The 14,565-nt window shown below is 33.5% G+C and overlaps 2 protein-coding genes and 1 long non-coding RNA gene across 4 annotated transcripts in view; 1 reads left to right on the forward strand and 2 right to left on the reverse strand.

Annotated features, from left to right (window-relative positions):
* The window catches only part of LOC148301422 (uncharacterized), a 4,558-nt gene extending 4,345 nt beyond the window's left edge, over nt 1-213 (forward strand). The window contains exon 3 of the mRNA XM_088273363.1: nt 1-213. This exon is cut by the window's left edge and continues 2,141 nt beyond it. Coding sequence (XP_088129489.1) covers nt 1-213 — 213 coding nt within the window.
* Nucleotides 214-4,900: 4,687 nt separating this feature from the next.
* On the reverse strand, nt 4,901-8,114 carry LOC148301423 (uncharacterized). Its single transcript, XM_088273287.1, has 2 exons — nt 7,470-8,114; nt 4,901-6,978 (listed from the first exon to the last, which is right to left on the reverse strand). Exons 1-2 carry the CDS (start codon nt 7,819-7,821, stop codon nt 5,855-5,857), a joined length of 1,476 nt encoding a protein of 491 aa, XP_088129413.1. The 5' UTR covers nt 7,822-8,114; the 3' UTR covers nt 4,901-5,854.
* Nucleotides 8,115-11,344: 3,230 nt separating this feature from the next.
* On the reverse strand, nt 11,345-14,271 carry LOC148301424 (uncharacterized). Of its 2 annotated transcripts, XR_015838793.1 has the most exons (4): nt 13,570-14,271; nt 12,269-12,847; nt 11,965-12,086; nt 11,345-11,867 (listed from the first exon to the last, which is right to left on the reverse strand). It is a non-coding gene; the product is annotated as an uncharacterized LOC148301424 (long non-coding RNA). The 2 variants fall into 2 exon arrangements; XR_015838794.1 differs by lacking the exon at nt 11,965-12,086 and having other exon boundaries at nt 12,363-12,847; nt 13,570-14,268.
* Nucleotides 14,272-14,565: the final 294 nt, after the last annotated feature.

Consider the following 14,565-nt stretch of genomic DNA (forward strand, 5'->3'; position numbering starts at 1 on the left):
ACTGGTGAGAAACCCTTCTCTTGTTCAGAGTGTAATTACAAATGTTCACATAAAGTGAATTTAAAGAGACACATGTCAACTCACAGTGGTGAGAAACCCTTCTCTTGTTCAGAGTGTGATTACAAATGTTCGGAGAAAGGAATGTTAAAGAGGCACATGGTAAAGAGGCACTTGTTCAGTGTGATTACAAACGTTCGGAGAAAGGAAACTTAAAGAGGCACATGGTAATTCACACTGGTGAGAAACCCTTCTCTTGTTCAGAGTGTAATTACAAATGTTCACATATATATATATATATATATGTATACATACATATATATATGTATATATATACATATATACATATATACATATATATATATATATATATATATATATATATATATATATATATATATATATATATATGTGTATATATATATATATATATATATATATATATATATATATATATATATATATATATATATATATATATATATATATATATATATATATATATATATATATATATATATATGTATATAATATATTTATATATATATATATATATATATATATATATATATATATATATATATATATATATATATATATATATATATATATATATATATATATATATATATATATATATATATATATATATATATATATATATATATATATATACACATATATATATATATATATATGTGTATATATATATATATATATATATATATATATATATATATATATATATATATATATATATATATATATATATATATATATATATATATATATATATATATATATATATATATGTATATAATATATTTATATATATATATATATATATATATATATATATATATATATATATATATATATATATATATATATATATATATATAAATATATATATGGATATATATATATATGTATATATATATATATATATGTATATATATACATATATACATATATATATATATATATATTTGAACCATTTCGAAAAAGGAACATCGACGGGGGAGCTACACTCTAACAGCGTAGGAACTCGCTTGCGCTGAACGAACGTGGATAAAGCTCTCCCAAGTGGAAAGTTACCGAAATACCAATGTCAAAAATAATTTATTTTTAATTATAAGCATCTGGTATAGTGCTGTAAAGTAGAATACTTGTATATGAACTTTAATTATTATAAAACGAGTCCATTTAGAATTATTTCATTCCAAGACGTGATGGCAGATAATCTTGAAATTAACTTCGCAATGTGAATTAACATCTGTTTTTTCAAATGTGATTTATGAGCTCTTTAATATTGACATTGAACACACGAGAATGGCTTCTCGCCAGTGTGAGTCATCATATGTAATTTTAAATTCCCCTTACGAGAACATTTAAATTTACACTATGGGCACGAAAATGGTTTCTCACCGGTGTGAGTTAATACATGGTGTTTCCAATTCGATTCATGCAAACAATGATTTATGCGTACATTTAAATTAGCACTCAGTGCATAAGAATGGCTTCTCCCCGGTGTGTGTAAACATGTGTGTTTTTTAAATCTCCTTACAAAAGGTTTTAAGTGGACACTGAGCATGAGAATGGTTTCGTACCGGTATGAGTAAACATATCGCTCACTCCTTTCAAGAACGACATAAATCACAAAACTTAATTTTTCAGGAGAACGTTTTTAATGTTTAAAAATATAATACAATGTATTAAAAATAAATATCAAGCCACTTATTGAACCTTAAAGGTAAGGTTAAACCTGAAGGTTTTTTCTCCATTTGAAAAATATTAAGTATATTTAAAAAAATAATTAAACAATACATTTTTTCAAAATGCAAAAACAACTTATTATTATATTATTTTTTTATTATGTGATTATTTTTTTAATATACTAAATATTTTTTAAATGGAGAAAAAACCTTCAGGTTTTACTTAAAAAGACCTGTTGCGCAGTAAAAAATTCAACATGTCGCTTGATATTTATTTTTAATACATTGTATTATATTTAAACAAAAATCGTTCTGAAAAATCAATTTTTTTGATTTATGACGTTTTTGAAAGGAGTGAGCGATATGTGATCTCATACTCGATTTAAGTGAGAACTTATTTTGGCACTCTGCACACAAAAACGTTCACGCATTTATTTGAAATGTGAGTCAACATGTGAGATTTTAAACTCGATTTATGTACAAACTTAAATTGACAGTCTTCGCAAGTGAATGGTTTCTCTCCAGTGTGAGTGATCATGTGTTTTTTTTATCATGCCGAAACGAGCATTTATGTTAACAATTCGGACATGAAAATGGTTTCTTACAACTATGATTTATTATATATCTGGTTAAAATGTGTTTCTCGGAACATTTATATTGACAGACTGAACATGAGAAAGGTTTTTCACCAGAGTGTTTTAAGATGTGTTTTCCTAAGTGTCCATTTTGTGAGCATTTATATCCACATACTGAGCATGAATACTTCAGTATTTTGATTGTATTAAAAAAATATTTGGTGTTTCCTGAGTGTATTATTCTTGTTTGGCTCTTCTCCTTTGCTAAAAACAAATTAAATGTTCTTTAATTCCAAATACCTAATAATAAAGAAGTCTATATGAGTCTTAGAAAGATGACATATTTCATATTATTTATTTAAAGTGTTATGTGACGACACGTACCTAATTATAAATACTTGCATTATATAATTATATTTCCAAATCCACTACTGTACACCAATTACAACTAGAAGAATCCCACGGAACAAGTAAATGCATTCTTGTGTAATTAGACAATAATTAATATCATTTGTCAAATACTATTGCTTGTCCCGAGGTTAACTAAAATAATATGTAATATTTAATACTGTATTTCTTAATTGATTTGACGTCAGTAACGTGTACAGTGAAATGTAATCAACACTGTATAAATATACAATACAAAATTGTAAATACATCATTCAGTGACAGTCCATTATTTGGAGATCACGATTAGTCATCCATAATACTCAAGTTCTGATTATATATAAAATAATTTTGTGTTTGTGTCATTTTCTCTTAAAATAAAATTTAAATAATATTAATGTTATAGTTATAATTCCATAACAAAAGCTTAATTAGTTAAATAAAAACTGGCTATGGTAGTTTATAAATCAATGAAAGTGTTGAGATCTAAACTCTGTTTTAGCGGTTCCCGACTATGCCCGATAACCGGTGTGGTTCAGAATATCGCTAAGGCGAGATGAATCAAGATACAAATACAAGTATTGGCAAGCCATTTGGTGCTCAGATTTTTATATATGATTTTAAACCAAATATTTGAGTACTCTGATAGTTTTTTTTAAAGGTTTTTGGTAAAATTTTAAGGATTCATTTAAAATTACTTGTACAGTTTAGGAGACATTTATGAAAGACTGGATAATTATGGTAGTTCATGGGGGTTTTTTTTAATATATGTTTTTAATGTGTTTTTCTATGATTTACTTTGATGTGTGGCATTTTTAGTCTGGCCGAAAATTCAGTTGCGATACAGATAAAAGTAAATTATTATTTTTTTAAATAAACATTGTTTAACAAATTGCAACGAATATACCTGAAGCTCGAAGTCACGGTCAGCTCAGGTATCGGGCCATTGTCTGGAAAGGACCCACGGGGTCGAGCCAGACGGATGGAAATTTCCATGCCAGGGGTCGACCTGGCAACTATCTTCTATCTAAGCGGCTCATAATAACATATATTGTACTCATTTCATATTAATATTTTTTTATAAACTATAATTGATAAAATAATGGAGTGTTCAGTGTTACGAAAATATCAGACTACTTAGGGTCTGACTTCAATTAATACAGATTTTAATGTATTATCCACTTACTAGAGTCAGTTTCCATGTTTCGAGAGAAATTCAAATAATCTTCTTTAACGTAAGAAATATCTATGTCATTACGCATTGGCATCTTGCTGGACAATCCCCAGTACTGATCTCCAGTACTAGTCCTCGGCACTGTATCCTCGCTTATGATCTCTTCCTTAGTATGATCAGTTCCCGGTTCATTTTTGATGATGGGAACTTCCAGGTAAACAACCTCCCCCTTTGTACCGTAATGCAAAATTTCCCAATCACTAATGCCTATATGAGACTGTTCCACCCATGATAGTATTCTATTCCACAACTCTCGTTTCAGGCTTTATCCACGATGCGGCGGCTTCCATTTGTTTTCAAAATTTAAATTCTTGATAATTCCTGTAAAAACTCATTTCGCTCAAAGGCCGTAGACCAATATTTTACCGCATATGAATTACCTTTGGTTTGATTTTGTTTATAATTTTGACATTTTATTTTATTAGAATATCATTAGGTAGATTTTCAATTATTAAATGCTTATTCAGTTACGCTTAAAACTTCTTCATGGGCGGGAATACTGTAGCCAGAATATTAACAAAGAGTAAACGCTCAATTCAATAATATATACTGACACGTCACAAGACCATCACTCGCCAGAAAACATAGACATGTGATGTTAATTCTTTGTAATTTCTAGTCACTAGAGGGTGCCTACACATCAAACCAAAGAATAAATACTTACCTAAGTTTAGACTAGAGTCTAGTGACTAGCTGTAGTCTAAACTTAGGTAAGTACCGTTAAAGCCGTTATATACAGCAAATATTTTTGGGAATTCAGATAAAACTATGATTCCTCTTACATGCGAAATCCTATTTTTTTTTTAATATCTAGCATTACCGCTACTATTATAAATACTTTCAAAAACAAAAATAATAACTTCACAGCTCTTATCTACCTTTTGAAAAATCAAATCAAGTAAAAAGGAGAATGCGTCTTATCCAGGAAGTATTGTCGAGGCCAGGTGTTTCTGGGGTTAGATTAGGAATAGGTAAGTGAGAATGTAACGAGCTTTACGAACCTACATTTATTTTATCAATATATAACTAGACAGTAAACATTCGTAGCTTAAACGAAAATGGAATACGATCATTGAAACAAGTGCAATTGTTATTGGTTTTTCTTTGGTAAAGGACTGCTGTTTTTTTAAAAAAACAGATGCTTGAAGGTCATAAATTTTCATCTCATTAAAAACCTGTCCGGTGAAAATTGCTGCTTTTTTTTAAATGCATTTATACTAAAATGTAGAAAAAAAACACGGCTTCAATAATTTAATAGGTTTGGAGCGAGATTTGAACAAGTTTTATCGGAGTGATATTTCCACGAAAATTTATGTCACTCTGTATCGCGTACAATTTGTTGAACAAAACAATAAAAACATTCTCCCTACTTTCGTTTGTCTCTGGAGATAGAATTTTATGATTAACGTTTTCTTCTTCTTGGGTTACAATCTTTGTGATGCTTGGTTTGTTTCTTTCATGGTCAGTCTTCATGCATAATCCGTATCCTATATTTGGCATATCCGCTACAACGCATATCAGAGATAATTTGTTTCAAATAGGTTAAGCGGGGTTGTCCTCTGTAGTTTATACCTTCCGCAATTGTAAAAAGCAGGCTTTTTATTATGGCCTATCCATTTAGCTCACTGTTGTGTTACTTTATTTAGTAAGCAATTTCTCATAACTCTGTTTTTCAACATTTTAACTTTGTTCATTCTTCGTTCGTTTTCCAATTACATTAGTTTCTTGATGTGAATGAATGTGTGTTTTTTCAAATGTGATTTATGAGCGCTTTTGTATTGACAATGTGCACACGAGAATGGCTTCTCACCAGTATGAGTCATCATGTGTAATTTTAAACTCCCCTTACGAGAACATTTAAATTTACACTCTGAGCACGAAAATGGTTTTTCACCAGTGTGTATTAAAATGTGAAGTTTTAAATTCGATTCATGCAAGCATTTAAATTAACATTCTTGGCATGAAAATGGTGCCTTCCCAGTATGTGTTAACATGTGTTTCTTTAGATTAGATTTCTGTGTACACGAAAATTCGCACTCAGCGCAAGAGAATGGCTTCTCCCCGGTGTGTGTAAACATGTGTGTTTTTAAAATCTCTTTATAAAAGGTTTTAAATGGACACTCTGAGCATGAGAATGGTTTCGTACCGGTATGAGTAAACATATGTCGATTTAAACTTGATTTTTTCTTACATGTATAATCACACTCGGGACATGAAATTGGCTTCTCCTCAGTATGAATCATCATATGTAATTTTAAATGCGCCTTACGGGAACATTCAAAATTACATGTGGCGCATGAAAATGGTTTCGTCCCAGAATGGATAAACATGTGTTGTTTTAAACTTGTTTTTTTCCTGCATTTAAATTTACACTCTGGACATGAGACCGACTTCTCTTTGTGAGTTAACATGTGTGAAGTCAAACTCCGTTTCCACGAACATTTATACTCACATTCGGGACATGAAAATGGTTTCACCCCAGAATGAGTTAAGAGATGTTGGTTTAAATTCGATCTTTTCGAAAATTTCAAATGACACTCTGTGCATGAAAATGGTTTCTCCCCAGTGTGAGTGAACATATGTGATTTCAGGCTCGATTTATCAGCGAACTTGTTTTGGCAATTTGCGCATGAGAAACGTTTCTCCCGTTTCTCATGTGTGTCACGAGTGTGAGTTAACATGTGAATTTTCAAACTCGATTTTTGTGCGAATTTAAATTGACACTCGCTACATGAGAAAGGTTTCTCTCCAGTATGAGTGTACATATGTTTTTTTAAATCATGCCTAAAATAGCACTTATATTGGCAGTCCGGACATGAAAATGTTTTTTTACCACTGTGAGTTATCATATGTCTCATTAAAATATGTTTTTCTGAACATTTATACTGACATACTGAGCATGGGAAAGGTTTTTCACCAGTATGTTTTAACATATGTGATGTTAAGTGTCCTTTTTGTAAGCATTTATATTCACATACTGAACAGGAGTACTTCAGTTTCCTGATTTGGTTAGATAATGGTTTATCTATGTTAACTGAATATTCTGGCCTTGCTCTGCTGTTGTGCATTTCTAAAAACAAATGGAATATATTAACTAGCAGAGATAATAGAACGCCACACCAATCTGTCTTTTGCAAACAATCTTTATCAAAGTATACCCGCACGTGGAAGGTAATAAATTAATGCAATATGGATATTCGATAATGGGCAGAATGGTAAACGTTATAAAATGTACGAAGTGATCGCTAGAGCCAACCAAATACCAGGTCGTAAGCTCTGGAAAGCTCAAACTTCTATCTTCTTTCATATAAAAAGAACAATAGAAGTTAAGACACTTATAATCTGGTATAATTTCTTTAAGCTAATATTATTAAAAATGTTATAAACAAGTTTTCTAAAAGTGCGATTACATAGAAAATATTGTGTTCATACCATGTGAAGAAGTTTTTATTAAATATATTTAATTGATAAAATAATGACGAACAAGTACTTTATTCATATCGCAAATTTCCCCGGCAACTGTGGATCTAACAGATTATTGAGGAATGCAGTGTTACTTACCAGAATCGGCTTCCATATGGTTAGAGGAACCCAAACATTCTTCTTTAATGTTAGAATAAGATATATCTATGTCAGTATGTATTGACATCTTACTGGACTCCGGCTGGGAACAGTACTGGAGTCCAGTACTGGTCCCCGGTGCTGGATCCTCGGTAACGGTATCTTGCTTAGTATGATAAATCCCCGGTTCATGTTTAAATATGGGAATTTCTGGATAAATAACCTCGTCCTTTTCAGGGTAATGATATATTTCTCCGTCGCTATTGCTTATGGCAGCCTCTGGTTCACTCTTGATTGAATCCAATTCTGAAACTCCCGGCTCAGTCTTAATGCATTTTGAAGCAAGCTCCATCTGTTTTTTAAACTACAACTTCAATCAATTATATTATTTACTATTGGATTATTTCTGTAACACTATGCTTTAGGGCCCTACAATATTTTATTGCCTATCTTTGATTATAATTTTGACAGATAATTATATTAGTGTGTCACGCGATAGATTTCCAATGACTGAAGGATTTTTCAGTTACGCTCAGAACTTATTCATGAGCCGGAATTCGCTAGTCTGAATAGTAAAACAATTAAAGAAAGCTTTATTCATCCTGATAACGAGATATATGTAACTGCGCCACACGTCCCGGGAGAGTTATAATGGCGTCACTTTCCAAAATACATAGACAAAGGACGTAGACAGGTAATTTCAAAACTTTTGTTATATAGGTACCTTCTATGCATTTAGGCAAGCACTATGACTGTAGGTTAACAACACTCTGATTATTCGGGATTGCTATTCGGACATAGAGAAGGGGTTTGATCGATAATTTCGGAGGGAAATCATCCTGACGGCTACGTTCTGGAGAGATAATGGGGGGGGGGAATCGCCATTGATCGTTCTCGCATGGCGGCGAATACGAATTCCGGGAACTCGATTATCCGCGGAAAAGGAAGCCTCGTGTACCGTGTTACCCCGCTATGTACAATATATTAATATCGCGCTTGTTAAAATCTAATCTGAATGAATTTAATCTTTGTTTATTTGAGCCCGGAGGAAGTATGCATCGAATTGAATACAATTACAATCAAGATAAAGGTAAAAGAGGGGGAAGGATAATTAAAACTTGAATGTTTCATGTACCTGGTTTAATCGATTACGTAGACATATTATTAAAATGACTTACCCTAGATTACAACACTTAGAAAATAGCTTATACTAAACGAAAGGTCCTCAACACAGTCCAAAGTTCACTTTTCTAGCTCATGTCTTGTTCACAGATTCACTTAACGAAACACCGTAACGAAGATTGAGATTGTTCCACAGTTATGAGCCATGAACGGCTCCGGGGTTGTGGAATCCCGTTGGGCGTGACGGCCACAGGTTGTAGGCTGGGCGGTCTTCGAGGGGCAGGAATCTGGTGTTCCTGGAGGGGCAGGAATCTAGTGTTCCTGGGTGGACGGCGGACGTCCTAGATGAGCAGTTCCTTCGCTGTTGGAAGGAATCTGGCGTTCCTCGATGTGAAGGATGAGGGATGAGGCATCTTCGCGGCTGGAAGATGGCCTTGTAGTGCTGGCTACATCGTGTCTTGGAGAAATGAACACTTTTCACTTCACACGATTTCTCCTCGCGGCTGAGCACTTAGCTGATGAAGTGCCGGGTTTGGGCTCGGGCCGAGCGCGACGGCGTGCGCGTTCGACCTGCGCGGTCGGGGATTTTTCGTCGACTGGGGTGAGGCGTCTTCAGCTCGCGTGCTACCCCTACTGTTGCTAAAGCAAGAGGGTCGTACTACCCCTCTCGCTTACTCTTTACCCTAGTTAACTTAAGAATAATCTTATCGTAGCTTACTTACTATAATCTTAAACCCATATCTGCTCCCTAGGTGGAGCATATGGTGTCCACAACTACTAGTTAATAGTAACCGAGTTATAGACTTACAAATAATTAAAAGTTAACAAAACTAATTATATCACGACTTATTATTAACTAACTGATTCTTAATTAACTGATTATGATAACTAGATTAACTTATAATTATTACATAAAATAATGAATTAATAGAGACTCCTTTCAGAGTAGTGGTTGACGCGTTTGTCAACCACTCGAAGTTCAGGTTCGATTCCTGACAAGGTTGATTTTAATGTAAAGTTTAATTTTCAATTTTAATTGCTATTTCAAGTTTCCTAAATGGAACTTAGAGCGTGATGTATATATATATATATTTTATTTTTATTTTTTATTATTGTTTATTCATCCATATGTATTGCCAGTACACACGGGAGTGCCTTATGGACGCGTACAAGGAAAGATGGCGGAAGTTAGACAAGGTAGTGTGACGTTCTATCCTCTCTCTGCCTTCCACTCCCGAGAGGCGGCGCGAGGGTAGTTACAAAGGCGGCATAATATTTATGATCGTAGCCTTGGGTCCGTGGGTCAGCCCGTTTTTAACGACCCTAGACGCGGCCGACGAAATGCATTATTCCTAACGGCCGAAAATTCCCTTAATTGCCGGTCTTACCCATCGTAAACATTGATGGTCTGTTGTCATTGTTCCGAAGCAAAATTATTTTACAATTCGAAATAATAAAATATATTTTTCTAAAGAAAGGTTAGGCTTTGAAGAAACCCGCCGTCGTTTTATTATATTTTTTTTTTTGTCTGATAACGAACAAATGATCTATCTGCGCGCCTAGAAGTGAATATTTTAATGGGAAGAAAAACGATTTTTAATGTAATATTTTAAACACCCAAATTATGCAATATATCAAGGTATGACACGGAAAATATTTTCGGGCTTGCACATTGAGGACAATTATGATTTCTTGTGCATGTGAAATTGTATTTCTGTCAGTGGATGCATAGTATAGAAAATCAAAAGGCTTCCCGACTTAATTGACCACATCCGGTATTGAAATGTTTGTGAGTAATTAAGGGATAATAAAATAATAGTTATGGTATATATTATACTTGTATAAATTTATGGCATGTTGTGAATTATAACCTTGACACGTAAAAATTTATCTTTTTGAAGAATATCACAATTTTACACAACTTACTTTTCGCGGGAACAATATTGGTTTAGTTTACATTATTTTCCTTGTTTTTCTTGAGTATTTTTGTAATATTGTAATGTAAGAAATAAATGATCATTTCATTTTAATAAATATCGATGTGCAACTTATTGGAAAAAAATTAAACAAATAAAAAAAAATTCACAACCCTGAAGAAATCCCTAATATACTGTCCAAAATGTATTTGATACTTTGATTAATCATTACGTCAGATCTGTCAGATCCGGTTTTTTCGCTTGAGAACCGAAAGCCAATACTGGATTTCGGTAGCCAAAGGGTTAAGTTTTTTGTGTTTGAACTTTTTTCATTCTTCATTCGTTTTGTAGTTATATTGTTTTCTTAATGTGAATTAATTTGTGTTTTTTCAAATGTGATTTATGACCGCTTTTGTATTGACAGTGTGCACACGAGATTGGATTTTCACCAGTTTGATTTATCATGTGTAATTCAAGCTCACCTTACGAGAACATTTAAATTTACAATCTGGGCACGAAAGTTGTTTTACATGGTAGATTTAAAATATGAAATTTTGAATTCGAGTCATGCATGCATACATTTGATTTCACACCCTGGAGTTAAAATGTTGCCTTCCCTGTATGTGTTAACATGTGTTTCTTTAGTTTGGATGCCTGTGTACATGAAAATCGCAATCAGTGCATGAGATTCTTCAGATGATTCTTCAGAGATGCTTCACCCCGGTGTGCAAAAACGTGTTTTTTTTTTAAATAAAAATAATAAAAACTTTTATAAAGTGACTTTAAAGTAATGGCCACTCTGGCATGAAAATGGTTTCGTACCAGTATAAGTAAACATTTGTTGATTTAAATTTTATTTTTTATTACAAGTAAAATAACACTCAGGACATGAAATTGACTTCACTTCAGTGTATGATATCGTTTAAATTTTAAATGCGCCTTACAAGAACATTCAAAATTACACAAATCTCCAGTCTTTAGCCTCATCGGATCAATAAGGAAGGTTGGAAAGCCTTTATCAGGGCTTGTGATGTTGACTTGATAGTATGTAGGCTCTGTTTATTTCGGCTCCTGTTACCCGTACCTCAGCCGGGTATCTAGTAGGCCGAAGCGAAAACAAAGGCCCTTGTTAGGGCCACTATATACTGTTCAAGCTTCAGCCGGACAAGTAGAGATGCGGGAGCATGCCTGCTCCTCACAACGCCAGGCCGGCTTCGGCAGACGCGTCGCGTTATCCCAGTACTGCGTGTGCGACTACGTGTTGTCGGTAACACCAGTAAACATGTTTTATATCAAAATCATCGATGTTTTTTTTTAAATGGGTTGTCAACCATCGGTTTTACAAGCTCAGGTAATATTTCTGGAAAAAATTAAGATAAACTTTTGCTTACCGCCATCTGTGTTTCATGATGAATAAAGATACAATTATTATATGTTAATCAATATGTTAATCTTACCATGCTGTTTGTGTGAAAGCACTAAAATAAAGAATTGAATAAAGATACAGGAATATTTATTATTAAATTATTTTCCACACTTCGTCTTCTTTAAGCGAAAAGTTTTTTTTTATATTTACACACTGCCAGTGTCAGCCACCGATGGCCTACACAAGGCATTTCAATTGCGTCTCGTCGGCCACAAAGGCTGACACTTTGTACCTTATATTGACTTTATATGACAATATAAGGTGTAAATTGTCATCCTCCAATGGCCAACAAGACGAAATTCAAATGCCTTGTGTAGGCCAACGGTGGCTGACACTGGCAGTCAATGTGTTAAGAAAGGATGTTTATTTTGCGCAATCTCATACGCTACTAAGTAGTATTTTCTGATCTACATAACATTTTTTCATTACCTAATATTGTTTTTTTGTGTGATATTCCGTAAAACATGGGTATACACACAAGGCCACATCACACTCACGGCACATGTATCTCGTGTCCTTTCTTTGTTTTGTTCTATTTACAGTATGTCTGCAAACATGACACTTGCGCTGTGTTTTGCTTCCTTTTGCTTGGGTTGGAGGCACAGGAGAAATGAAATGTCTAGCTGTAAGTCGAGTGGGATTGTCAGACACTCGCCTTCTTCCGGATGATGGTCGTTTTGAATTGTGCTTTTCCCCCAATTGTGCTACTAAAACGTGTTTTTCTGAACATTTATATAGACCTACTGAGCATGGTTTTTCACCAGTGTGTTTTGACATGTGTGATAATAAGTGTCCTTTTTGTGAGCATTTATATTCACATACTAAACATGAGTACTTTAGTTTTCTGATTTGGTTGGATAATGATTTATCAATGTTCACTGAATATTCTAGTCTTGTTCTGCTGTTCTGCGTTTCTGAAAACAAATGGAATATATTTTAAAATAACTAAATAACCATCACGCCGCTTCTCTGCAGGGGTAGGCGGAGAGAATAGAACGCCACACTAATCCATCTTCGCTTCTTCCACATTCATGCATCTCCCAATACATACATACCTGCCGATTATTCTTATATTTATAATATTTTTAATATTATATTTTTAATATAATATTTTCCCCAATGAATTCACCGTGAAGCGCCCTTGAGGTATTTTTTTACGAAAATGGCGCTATATAAGTTATCCAAATTTATTTTTATTATTATTATTGTTATTACCTACTACTGACCTTACCACTTTCAAGTATTTGAAATACTGGATTTAAATTATTTATTAGATTTATATTATCCACTGGCACTTCGTGATGGAATTGCATTTTTAATATATTATTTGATTAAAACCAATATTTTTAGCTTTTCCACTTTTTTTATTTGACCAGCGACCGGGTTTCGTCGTTACCGACATCATGACTGACCAGTCTGATGATGTCGGTAACGACGAAACCCGGTCGCTGGTCAAATAAAAAAAGTGGAAAAGCTTAAAATATTGGTTTTAATCTAATAATATACCTATTAAATTATTTAAATATATTTAATTGACAAAATAATAACGAACAAGTACTTTGTTAATACAGTATCACGAATTTCCCCGCTAACTGTGAATCTAACTGAAATTATTAAGGAATACAGTGTTACTCACTAGGGTCGGCTTTCATATCGCAGGAGGAAGCCAAACATTCTTCTTTGATGTCAGGATAAAATAAATCTATGTCGGTGTGTATTGGCATTTTACTGGACTCCGGCTGGGAGCAGTAATGGAGTCCAGTACTGGTCCCCGGTACTGAATCCTCGGTTATGGTCTCTTCCTTAGCACGATCAGTTTCCGGCTCATGTTTGAAGATGGGAATTTCCGGGTAAATAGCCTCCTCCTTTTCAGGGTAATGCAATATTTTTCCATCGCTATTGCCTATAGCAGGCTCTGGTTCACTTTTGATTGTATCCAATTTTGCAACTCCCGGCTCAGTCTTAATGCGGACTGAAGCGAAATCCATCTATTTTTCAAACTACTATTCCAATCAGTTGTATAATTTACTTACTACTGGATAATTCCTGTACCTAAGTACCTATAACTACTTATGTCCTATGGCCTTAAAATATTTTATTGTCTATGGTTATTATCTATTACTATCTCTGATTATAATTTTGACTGTTGATTATGTTAATATGTCACGTAGATTTCTAATGATTGAAGTATTGTTCGCTTACGCTAAAAACTTAGTAGCCGAAAATTCAGTAGCCGAATTTTGCTAGTCCGAATAGTAAAACAATCAACATAACGATTTATAACTGCACCAACACGTCACGAGTCACTATCCAAAATACATAGACAAAAGACGTAGACAGGTGATGTACTTTTATTATGTACGTACCCTCTATGCTTTAACACGTTCACTGCGTTCAAAATATCGCTAACATTCACAAGATGCTGACAAAATAACAATTTTAAAAACTATATTAATTTACTTATAACCCTTATCCGCACCTAATGGTGCATTCTGCATGTCCGCCTCCGTAGTGTAATGGTCAGCACGCTCGGCTACCGTTCTGGAGGTCCCGGGTTCGATTCCCAAGGGGGGTAAAATAAATATAAGTGATTTTTTCACTGTCATATTTATTCAATATTACCCTGGACTGG

The sequence above is a fragment of the Brachycentrus maculatus genome, unplaced genomic scaffold, assembly GCF_059751285.1.
Source record: "Brachycentrus maculatus isolate JH-2025_06_01 unplaced genomic scaffold, ASM5975128v1 h1tg000566l, whole genome shotgun sequence".
Lineage (NCBI taxonomy): Eukaryota > Metazoa > Arthropoda > Insecta > Trichoptera > Brachycentridae > Brachycentrus > Brachycentrus maculatus.

Bases quoted from the DNA above. Each gene is read 5' to 3' on its own strand.
- LOC148301423 (XM_088273287.1), bottom strand. From the start codon at position 7,821: ATGGAGCTTGCTTCAAAATGCATTAAGACTGAGCCGGGAGTTTCAGAA. The intron at 6,979-7,469 runs GTAAGTAACACT...ATTTGTTTTTAG, and splicing joins CCATATGGAAGCCGATTCTG to AAATGCACAACAGCAGAGCA.